Genomic DNA, 12,348 nt, shown 5'->3' on the forward strand with positions numbered 1-12,348 from the left:
TTCTAATAAATAAGTTCTACTAAGCTAGTACCACTAGCTTCCCAGGTGGCACTAGTGGTAAAGAACCCTCCCGCCAATGTAGGAGACTTAAGAGACATGGGTTTGGGCCCTGAGTTGGGAGGAGTCCTGGGAGAAGGAAACAGCACCCACTCCAGTATTCTTGCTGGAGAATCCCAAGGACAGAGGAGCCTGGTGGGCTATAGTCCATAGGGTTGCAAAGAGTCGGACGTGACCAAAGTAACTTCGCACGCACACACACATAGTATCATTCTTATGAAAGCTTGATGAACAGAACCAACACATCATGAACATAAAGACAGCTCAAAGGATGATCAGGGCACAGAGGAATTTAGATTGTTGGGGTATGTTGCTCAGGAATTCACTCCTCCTAACACTGTTTATGTAAATCAAAAAGTCCCTTCACAGCTCTGGGTTCCTGGTTCATATACAATTTCATTCAGTTCTCATGGTGTGTTCTCATTGCTTAAAATACACATCAGATCTGAGAACCACCATCCATTTCTGAATTCTGAGGTTGGCTATGGGGAGGAATGGGGGAGACACACCCATACTCAGAGGGGAAACTCCCAAATCCAAAATACACAGAAAACCACACAGAAACGCCCTCTGCAAGGCCTTTATTGGTATGGGGTCACATACCAAGGTGAGGTTCCTGGGTGGTGTTGAGCCACATTTTCTGGTATCCATCCTCCAGATGGTACCTTGGGTGCTACCAAGGATGAGGGCAGCAGCCCAGTGTCACGTCCAGGGCAACATCATCCACCTGCACCCCTCTACCTACTCAGGCCAGCAGGCCTGTCCACGGTGGGTTTATAACACACGTCAAGGTGGTGTTCATTCTGCGTAGGCAGAGAGCTTACCCCTTGAAAGTGAGTGTCTCTTGGTGAGAATTGTGGTTAGCTTTTATTCCAGATGGCCTCGCCACCAGTCTCACTGCGGCCATCTCCCCGTAGAGGGTGGGTTCTTGTAAGGCAGGTGCCATATCTTATTGATGTTTGTCACCCTGCCCTTAATGAATAATACAAACAGTCCCTCAATATATGTCACGTCATGGAATTGAAAACTGCCCACAACCTCTTCTGCCTTTTCCAGGTGCTATCCATGTGTGCATCTGTCTTATTAAAGCATTCATTCCTTCATTCACTCATTCATCCAACACTGAGTAACTCACGTGTCAGGCACTGCACTAGAGACAAGAGCAGAAAGTCATGCACAGGAATCAATGCTCCCAGCAGAAGTCTGTACAAGGGGAAAGAGAAGCAAGGAAGCAGGCTAGCTCTTCATTACGCTCTGGGAGGTGGCAAGGCATGGGAAAGGCTTCGCAGAGGAAATGTCATTTCTGTTCGACCTGGAGGACGAGCAGGAAGTCCGCAGGCAGAGAAAAGGAAGACTAGTAGCTTCCTGGATGTGCACAGCATGAACAGCGCAGGGGAGGGGAGACAGGGCATTTATCTGTCATCTTGGTGCCTGGGGCTCATGTTTTGGAGTGGGGAAAGGGGAATGAGGCCAGAACCGGGGCTCATTTGATAGGTTCATTTGTCCTGTGGGTGACAAGGATGCATCACAGATATCCAGGCAATAACATGCCATGATCTCTTTTCACCAAGACTGTTTACTGTACATCAATCTTTCCATTTATCTGCTCTCTGTCACAAGGCTGGGAGTATATCATAAGCAGGAATAGAGTCTCATCCTCCCTGGAACTAACACAATGGCTGACATGGGAGGAGAGGTCATTCCTATTCCAAAGGCCAGCCAGAGAGCTGACCCTCCTCCATCACCTGTTCCTTCCAGCTGGAAGGTGAGCATGGCGAATAGCTCATGAGTAAGGGCGTGGAGATAACATGGTGACTGAATTCATGGGGCGGCCAAGCTAGCCTGAGTCACTTGGCAAGAAGTAACAGAATACAAGAGGAGGGGAAGGCCGAGAACCCTCATGGAGAAGGAAAATCAGCAAGAGAAATGTGTTGATATAAAATGAATCATATATGGTGAGAAACAACATGGAATCAGGAAGTCCCCTCTAAGCCACCAGCTGGAACTCCTGCACGAGCCCCCCTAGCGGCAGGAAGTTCCAGCCAAGGGGAACACGTACTCACATTCTGGCTCCGGGAAGTCTAGTCAATCATGAGGTAATCCCACTGAGTTCCAGCTACTCATCACTTCTGAAGTTGCCCAGCTGGGCCTGGGCCAAGGGACCCATGGGAGGGGAGTCAGAAGGCTCAGAGTCCACACAATGCTAAGGATATGAGGCAGGGTAGGGGTTACCAACATCTTCACCCAAGCATCCAGGAGAAACCCAGACTGTCTCCAGGTTGTGGAAAATGTCCAGATTGAGCCCAGGAGCCAGACAAGAATCCCCCACCAGCAACCCCACCTAACAACCACGCTTAGCTCTCTGCTGGGCAACTTTGAACTGCACTAGCAGGCTTTGTCGGAGAAGGCAGTGGCACCCCACTCCAGTACTCTTGCCTGGAAAATCCCATGGACGCAGGAGCCTGGTAGGCTGCAGTCCATGGGGTCGCACAGAGTCAGACACGACTGAAGAGACTTAGCAGCAGCAGCAGCAGTCTTTGTTTTCCTACTCTAGCAGGGCCCAAAACAAGAGCTGTGTTTTCTTTTCCTCTGTTACGGGAAGGGAAATAACAGTACCAGCTACTATTACAGAGCATCTATCTAGTATCCAGCACTTAATCCTGCTTCTGTCTCATGTCTACAACTCTGACAGCTAAGTATTATTATTTGTGTTAAAGAACCCAATCTGGACCTCCTGGAGCCAGAAAAGACACAGAAAATAAGTCAACTATCCACAGCATTATCAGAAAGAAGTCACAGGTGAATCCAGGTAGCCCATTTCCTGCTTGGTGTATTATCATCCTGAGGTCCAAAGGCCAGCCCAGACCACACACTCCTTGATGACCCTGATTTGTACTCTGTGACACCAGAGCGAGACTCTGCAAGATAGCTTCTGTTGGAGGAATTCAAGATACTGCGACAATTAGACTAAGGAGGGGAGGCTCACAGCAGGTCATCCCACAGGGAAGAGAAGGAACTGGGCTGGAATCCATGTGTGGGATGTGAGCCCATGCCCTGGTGCAGCCAGTGAGACCCTAGGCACGCCAAACCCTCTCTGGGCCAGACCCCAAGCCAGTGCTTGGGCGTCTTCCTGGACTCTGCCTTCCCCCTCATCTCCCACATCTAACTAGGTACCTAATCAATCTTCAGAGCAACAGTAAAAGATCTTGAATCCATTCCTCCTCAAATTAATTTGGCACTTGCCACATCTCACCCAGATTACTGTCCCCATTCTATCTGTGCTCCCATTCAGAGGGATCGTTCTGAAATACACATCTGCTCTCTTCACCTCCCTGCTCACTTGGTCCCGTATCTCTAAGAGTAAAGTTCAAATTCCTTGGCTTAGCTCCCATACCCTGAGTCTGCCTCCTGCTCTCCCCCAGGTTCTCCATTCAGCACATTCAACCTTTGCCTGAACTACCCTGAATGCTATTTCAGGACCATGTATCTGCTGACCCCTCTTCCTTAGAAGGCCCTTTCCCTCTGATGATGCCTGATATCCTTCAAAATTCAACTCAAATACCACCTCTTCCAAGAAGTCCTCTTAGACACCAGAGTCTGACTTAGATGCTTTCTTATTTAGACGCCCAGCTCCCATGTACTTCCCCCTATCACAGCACTTAGAGTTATTGATCTCTCTTTTCTGATTCCTGCAGAAGTTCCTGGAAAAGAGGAACTAAGCTCAGAGAAGTCCTGAGTTGCTTTTGTACCTGTAGCAACACCCAGACACTCAGCACAGTGGTTGAGACACCACAGGAATTTCTGCACAGCAAAATGAGTGGGTCTCCTCCCTGGTAAGTGGGTCCCCCTGATCACAGGTTGGAGGATCTTTATGCTTCACCTGTCTGTAAAGGCTCAACAGTCTATGAACCTGAGCTCAGCTACTATGGGAACCAATCCTTTGACTCTGACCACACTCTTGCTTTGTGAAGTTCTATGTGGTCACCATGGACTTTCTCAACCCTGAACGCCAGTGACCACCAATGATCAGCGGCCCCTGGAAGCAGTTTCACGGCTACAGGAAGGGGTGGGGTGGGGGAATGCAGCCAGTGGTCACTGGGCTCTAAGATTTCCAACCTCTGGTCAAGGGATGCTGGTCGCTGTGCTGGGTTCAGAACGCCAGGCAACCTCAGCAGTACTCATCTGAAGGCATCTAGCTCTGCTGGCTCGGGAATGAGCTCTTGGTTACTGAAAAGTTCAGTCTTGTGAAATGGGTTTTGTTTCACATTTCCTGTCCGTGGCTCACTTATTTAAAAATTACACCCCAAGTGCTCCCTGAAAGAGATAAGGTACCTGTAGTCTGATTCAGAAGCTTCTTGCCATCAGCCCCTACATGAATGAAACCTGATCTGTGGAATGAAACTCAGGACAGGGACACTCCTGGGCCATCATTTCTTTTCCAGGAGCTCAGAGTCTTCAACTGTAAGATGAGGGAGGAAGGTCAAGTGAGTGCTGACCCCTCCTGGCAATGACATTTGGAGAGACTGGGTCCATTCTTCCTGAACTGACTCTTTTCCCTTCCCCCCGTCACTGACCTTGAGATCAAAGTGAGCGATTTTCTTGGCATGAAGGTAGTTCACCCCTTCCAGGATCTGCTTAATGAAGCCGGTGGCCTCCTCCTCACTCAGGGATTCCTTCTGGGCCAGGAAGTTGAAGAGCTCTCCTCTGGACACTCTGCAAGACACTGGTAGGGAGGGCCCGGGCCCAGTCAGTCCCATGTGCCAGAAGCCCAAGCCCCTGCCCTCGCCCTGCCCCCAGGCACTCTGCAGGGCAGAAGCCCCTCACCCACCTCTCGGGCTCAGTCCAGCCAGCACAGAGACTGACTTTGCTACTACTTCTAACTGCTGTGTTCCCTTTGGATCACAAGAGGTGGAACCCTCAGGTGACAGCAAAAGGGCCTCTGCTAACACTCGAGGCTCAGGTCCCTGGTTACCCTGGGTGCTCTCCCGCCATATGACTGAGGTGACCAAGGACAGAAACAAGTGCTATGTGGGATAACAAAGAGGAACATATGCTGGGCCAGAAAATGGAGACTTAGTTTCCAGTCCAGCCCTGCTACTGGCTTTGGACAACTCCCTGTCCCACCTACTCTAGGCAGGCCTCAGTTTCCTCACCTGCAAAATGGACAGACTGACCATGATTGTTCACAAAGCCCCTTTCTGTGACTTTATAGAAGGCATGACCTCTTCAAAGGCATATCCCTACCTTAACCATTGAGATCCATCCTTTATATTCATCTTTCAAAACTCTAAAATACTGCTTTTGTCCTCACACTCCACTTTCCAGTATGTTATAGTTGATGTGGCAGGAAGAGAGACCAACAGAGCAAAAAGAATCTCCCTTGTAAAGACTAGTTTACAGTTTTACCTGAATTCGGGATTTAGGGTTGCCAGACAAAATGGGAGATTTTTATTTGCTAAATCTGGCAGTCCTACTGGGCGTGTTTGGCCTCTGACACATGCTGAAGTATCTAGCCGGCACATCTCAGGAACTGGGACATAGTCAATGCTCACCCAAGGAAAAGATCTCAGGAAGGGATCAGGGCCAGGGGATCCAGGAACTCAGGATCACCTGGAAAACTTGTTTAACATGCGCATTTTCAGGTCCTACCACAGACCCTACCAAATTAGATTCTCCAGCAGCAAGGCCTCAGAACCTGTATTTTTGTAATAATAGCAACATAATAATGGTAATTGATAGTCATTGAATACTTGCAGCATTATGTATACTTTTTGCACATTATCTCATTTAATCATCACAACACCCTGTGAGCTAAAGGATTATTATTTTGCTATCTCACAGTTGAAGAGACAGGCTCAGAGAGGTTAAGTCACTTGTCCAAGGTCAAACAGTCAGTAAGTGGTAGAATCAAGATTCAAACCCAAGCAGAATGACTCTCAACCACTATACCTTAAGAGACCTCAGATGATCTTTTAATGGCTTCTGTCCATTTGGGGAATCATTCATGCCCTGTCACCTAGTCCATCCTAATTAAAGAGCCTCAAAATCTTTTTTCCTTTCTTTAAAAATATCCATACATGGATCCACTCATCAATCTTAGCATCATGAGAAACAGAACAACTGGACATGCCATGATACAATAGGGAATACACAGCAACACCTACAAAGTAATACAACTTGAAAAATTGAAACTAAATCTTAGCCTAAGCATCTTGTTATAAAATCACTGTTGTTGAGAAAAGGAAAACTCAAAGTCACCCCAAGCCCTGGGCTGTCCCTGACATCGCCGTCCAGCTACATGAGTGCCCTCTCACCCTGGGCTGCCAGCGTCTGGCTGGTTCTCTCCCCGGCTACATTACCTTTTGCTCTCACAGCACTGTGTGCAAGAAAGACATTCAAGAGAAGGTGGATGAATAAAAGAACAAAGGAAAGAAGACATTTAAAATAGCAACACAGCAAGACTTCACTGGCAGTCCAGTGGTTAAGACTCTGCGTTCCCAATGCAGGGGCATGGGTTCCATTCCCACAAGCTTCAAGGTGTGGCCAAAAAATAAAATAAAATAAAACTTAAAAGAAAACACTAACATGGCACAGAATATTCTATATCATAGAGAAGTGAAACCTTGGCATTTGCAAGAGACCTGTTGGAGTCCTTGGCAAATTTTCCAATCCACAGTGTCCCCTGGGAACACACAGGACCCAGCCCAACCTTTGTTCTCATACTTGCAGCCTTGCTGGGTTGTGGGAGGCTGTGACCTCGGGCATATACTGCCCTTCCTACCTTAAACTGAATGATGCATAAAGGTAAAAGAATATCATGATAATGGAGATGTGTCCTGTCACCCAAAGTTACTGATGTAAGGCCCTGGCTGGGTGAGGACTTGGGGTAGGGGCTCAGTAATCAGCTGCTCTACCTGAAAGTGTGATCCGGTCAAGAGACCCGGACAGACATGGTCTCCTTTGGATGAAGAGAGGAACAGCTATGGTGGCCCTCAGAACTGCCCCTGGAGAGTTGGAAAGTGGGAGGCTGATGAGCCTGCTGGGGTGACGGTCCCAGCCCTGACACCCAGGCTGGGAACACGTGCATCAGCTCTCAGGCATGTCTTCTCAAGGGTATCAAGAAGCCTGGGTTTTATTGATGAAAGAAATCAAAGAGGACACAAACAGATGGAGAAACATACCGTGTTCATGGATTGAAAGAATCAATATTGTCAAAATGGCTATTCTACCCAAAGCAATCTATAGATTCAATGCAATCCCTATCAAGCTACCAACGGTATTTTTCACAGAACTAGAACAAATAATTTCACAATTTGTATGGAAATACAAAAAACCTCGAATAGCCAAAGTAATCTTGAGAAAGAAGAATGGAACTGGAGGAATCAACCTGCCTGACTTCAGACTCTACTACAAAGCCACAGTCATCAAGACAGTGTGGTACTGGCACAAAGACAGAAATATAGACCAATGGAACAGAATAGAAAGCCCAGAGATAAATCCATGAACCTATGGACACCGTATCTTTGACAAAGGAGGCAAGGATATACAATGGAAAAAAGACAACCTCTTCAACAAGTGGTGCTGGGAAAACTGGTCAACCACTTGTAAAAGAATGAAACTAGAACACTTTCTAACACCATACAGAAAAATAAACCCAAAATGGATTAAAGATCTAAATGTAAGACCAGAATCTATAAAACTCCTAGAGGAGAACATAGGCAAAACACTCTCCGACATGAATCACAGCAGGATCCTCTATGACCCACCTCCCAGAATATTGGAAATAAAAGCAAAACTAAACAAATGGGACCTAATGAAACTTAAAAGCTTTTGCACTACAAAGGACACTATAAGTAAGGTGAAAAGACAGCCCTCAGATTGGGAGAAAATAATAGCAAATGAAGCAACAGACAAAGGATTAATCTCAAAAATATACAAGCAACTCCTGCAGCTCAATTCCAGAAAAATAAATGACCCAATCGAAAAATGGGCCAAAGAACTAAACAGACATTTCTCCAAAGAAGACATACAGATGGCTAACAAACACATGAAAAGATGCTCTACATCACTCATTATCAGAGAAATGCAAATCAAAACCACAATGAGGTACCATTACACGCCAGTCAGGATGGCTGCTATCCAAAAGTCTACAAGCAATAAACGCTGGAGAGGGTGTAGAGAAAAGGGAACCCTCTTACACTGTTGGTGGGAATGCAAACTAGTACAGCCACTATGGAAAACAGTGTGGAGATTTCTTAAAAAACTGGAAATAGAACTGCCATATGACCCAGCAATACCACTCTTGGGCATACACACTGAGGAAACCAGATCTGAAAGAGACACGTGCACCCCAATGTTCATCGCAGCACTATTTATAATAGCCAGGACATGGAAGCAACCTAGATGCCCATCAGCAGACGAATGGATAAGGAAGCTGTGGTACATATACACCATGGAATATTACTCTGCCATTAAAAAGAATTCATTTGAATCAGTTCTAATGAGATGGATGAAACTGGACCCCATTATACAGAGTGAAGTAAGCCAGAAAGATAAAGATCATTACAGCATACTAACACATATATATGGAATTTAGAAAGATGGTAATGATAACCCTATATGAAAAACAGAAAAAGAGACACAGATATACAGAACGTACTTTTGGACTCTGTGGGAGAAGGCGAGGGTGGGATGTTTCGAAAGAATAGCATGTATATTATCTATGGTGAAACAGACCACCGGCCCAGGTGGGATGCATGAGACAGGTGCTCGGGCCAGGTGCACTGGGAGGACCCAGGGGAATCGGGTGGGGAGGGAGGGGGGAGGGGGGATCGGGATGGGGAATACATGTAACTCCATGGCTGATTCATGTCAGTGTATGACAAAACCCACTGCAATGTTGCGAAGTAATTAGCCTCCAACTAATAAAAATAATTGGAAAAAAAAAAAAAAGAAGAAGCCTGGGTTTTGTTTCAACCCAACTGCTACCCTCACAATGTAGTTTCTCCCCAGAGTTTCTCAGCTCCAAGGCCTCGGCCCTGGAGTCACCCCGCCCCACCCAAGCTTCTCTTCTCTCACATCCCTAAACAATTTAACTTAGAGAGGAAAAGAAAACCTAACAGCCTGGCCTCTGCTCTGCTCCCAGTCCCCAGGACTCAATGCACCCACTGAGGTATCACTTCCCACCAGCCTGGAGTCAAGGGGGCCCCAGAGGGGTCAGGAGCTGCCCAAACCTTCCAGAGCAGACCTACATTTTTCAAAGCCAGCTCCACATGTGACATGACTTAGTTTCTTAAGAGTTTGAAAATATTCTTTACACCCTACAGAAGTCAACTTATATGCTGTACTGTGCTAAGTCACTCAATTGTGTCCAACTCTTTGTGACCCCATGGACTGTAGCCCGCCAGGCTCCTCTGTCCATGGGATTCTCCAGCCAAGAATACTGAAGTGGGTTGCCATGCCCTCCTTCAGGGGAAGCTAATTTATACGGATAGCTAAATCCTTCCCACCCCTGCTTTCATCAGACCTATGAGAGGTGGCTGCAGCACTGGCCATCATGGACGGGGTAATAACAGCTGAAGGGGACTTAAATCAGGGCTGGGATGCCCTCTGAGCACTGGCCATTTCAGCAGGAAGCAGGAGGAAGCCCTGCACCAGACAACAGTGCTGAGAGGTAACTCTATCCACAAAATCTGCAAACATCAACAGATGGGCTCTGACACCCGTGTTTAAGTATCAGGCAAACCCATGAACCTGGTAGGGCACAGTGGCCTACCAGAAGGCCGAAGGCTCCTGAGCAGCTCAACAGTGGTGAACAAGGTCACACACAGAAGCACATGGAAAGGGACTTCCCTGGTGGTCCAGTGTTAAAGAATCCGCCTTGCAATGCAGGTTCGATCCCTGGTCAGGGAACTAAGATTTCACATGCGGTGGAGCAATTAAAACCTGTGAGCCACATCCAGAGAGTCCATGCAACGCAATGAGAGATCCCGCATGCCACAATGAAGATCCCAAGTGCCGCAACAAAGACCTGATGCAGCTAAATAAATAACTAAATATATCTTTAAAGCCCATGAAAAACCCTTCTCTCCTGGAAAGTCCTTCTCTCAGACCCTGCTCACACAAGGCTGAGACACTGTCTTAGCAATCCCTAGCACCACAGATTGGAACCCTGAGACAGTGAGACAGCTTGAGAGTTAAGGAGGAGGTAGAGAAACTATGAACAGACAGAACTTCACGAACAGAGCAGCTCAAGCAGACCACAGGAGTCCTAGTATGACAAGGGATGTTATAGGCAGTGATGGCTCACAAGAAGAGGGCACGTGATTGCTTGCTAGCCATGGTTGGAGAAATGACCATGACCTGCTTGGAGAAACAGCAACAACTCAAGAACATCCTAGATCCCAACTCCTAGGCTTCTACAAACAGATAGTAACAGACAACTTCCCCAGCAAACACAGAAATGCCAATTAAAGTGACCAAAACAGCAAACAATCCCCAAACATCATTGTAACTATAGAGGACTTGGGGATTCCCTAGCTGTCCAGTGGTTAGGACGCCACACTTCCACCACAGGGGGCATGGGTTGGATCCCTGGTCTGGGAACTAAGATCCAATATGAAGTACAGCATGGCTCCCTCACCCCAAAAAATATATATACACACAATATATATTTATATGTACACAATATATACAGAGAGAGAAAGACAATAAATAATGGATCCTGCTTTAAAACAAATTCCCCAGGGTTGGCAAGGCTGCAGCGAGATGGGATATTCCCATGTTGCAGGTGGTACTGGTTAACCAAGACTGTCCTTGGTGAAAATGTCAGCTTGGTCACTCCATTCCTGAGAATTTATCTAAAAAAAAATTAATTCAGAAGAAAATGGGAAAATATGGGAAGAAGTTGCGTTATGGCAATAAAATCTAATGGTTAGAAACTGAAAAATCAAATGTCCTACAACAAGGAGATATATCTATATAATTCAATGAAACATGATATAATCAGTGAAGAGGAAAAAAGCTTTTCATGACATTATGTGAACTTAGTGCGGGAGGGGGAGTAGAGCAGGAAACTGTACAAGGACAAAGACTGCACACAAATAGATAAAGACTGAGAGGAACCACAGGGAAACATAAATGGCTGTGTTTGGGTGGTTGACTTCTGAATATAATTGCTTTTTTAGTTGCTATAAGGTTTTTTGGGGGCAATAGACTTAAAGAAATGGCCTGGCTTTCCCAGCAAAGGTGGGCTTGTCACTCTCTGCTGGGAACCAGCATGCCATCTGCTGACCCTTAGCCTTGGGACACGTCACACCTCGGGCCATCCACAGCGCTGGCTGCACCTGTAGGAACCCCCCAGGCTTGTCTGAGCCAGGCAGGCGTGTACAATTGAAGGAGGAAACAGACAGAGCTGGACTCCACCTTAGGCCAGGCTGCGAACATTAGGCTACACACATGGTCACTCTCCCAATGGTCTCTGAACTTTGTGCCCAGTGTCTATAGAAGTGGCATACCAATGGGAAACCAGACCCCTGGATAAAAGAGCCTCAGAACTTGTACTTGGACTCTCCGTTGCCTAAAAGAATATGCTAGTTATCTCTGTAACAGAACAAAGTCGTAAATTCCATTATGTTTATCGGGATATGACCACAGTCCTATTGATAAATGTCCACTGTTTATCTAGTCTTGTGACACATGAATCATGGGTTAACTTTGATTGTATCTCTCTTTTACCTTGTCAAGACTAATTTCAAGGAAGTTGGGGAGGTAGGTTTGAGCAAGTACACTTAGGGTATATAAGGTTTTCACAAAAACTGGTCGGGGTCCTTGACTAAGAGGAGACTCTGCCTTGGGCCTGCCGGTATAATAAACTGCACTCAACTATCTGCACTATCCTTCTGAGTGAGTTTGTTTCCCGGAACACGTGGCTACAACACAATGACTAGTCCAACTGGCTGAGAGGCCCCTGGGAGAAACATGGAGGACTTTGGAAGTTAGAGGAGGGCAAAGCATGGGTGATTCTATGCACTGGAATGTTGAGTTGGATAATTTAAGAATTCAATGCAAGAGTATGCAAATGCCCATCTGCTACATAAATCTATAGCCTGGCAACACCAGAGTATGTTCTCAAATTAGAATGGTCTCCAAAGTCAGGTGGCCCACCCAACCTGCAGGTGGGTTAAGGATGGCTGCCAGCTTTACAGATGAGAGCTGAAGCTCAGAGGGGTGAGGTGACTTGCACCAGGTCACAAAGTCAGGGGCTGCTGAGACAAATGCCACTACTCCTCT

The 12,348-nt window shown here is 46.6% G+C and overlaps 1 protein-coding gene across 1 annotated transcript in view; it reads right to left on the reverse strand.

The window, feature by feature from the left end:
• LOC133066834 (serine/threonine-protein kinase H1-like) overlaps positions 1-12,348 on the reverse strand; it is a 102,555-nt gene that overhangs the window by 9,885 nt on the left and 80,322 nt on the right. Inside the window, exon 3 of the mRNA XM_061158238.1 lies at positions 4,632-4,780. Within this exon, the coding sequence (XP_061014221.1) occupies positions 4,632-4,780 (149 nt within the window). The remainder of the gene's footprint in view (positions 1-4,631; positions 4,781-12,348) is intronic.

Source organism: Dama dama, chromosome 12 (genome assembly GCF_033118175.1).
Source record: "Dama dama isolate Ldn47 chromosome 12, ASM3311817v1, whole genome shotgun sequence".
Lineage (NCBI taxonomy): Eukaryota > Metazoa > Chordata > Mammalia > Artiodactyla > Cervidae > Dama > Dama dama.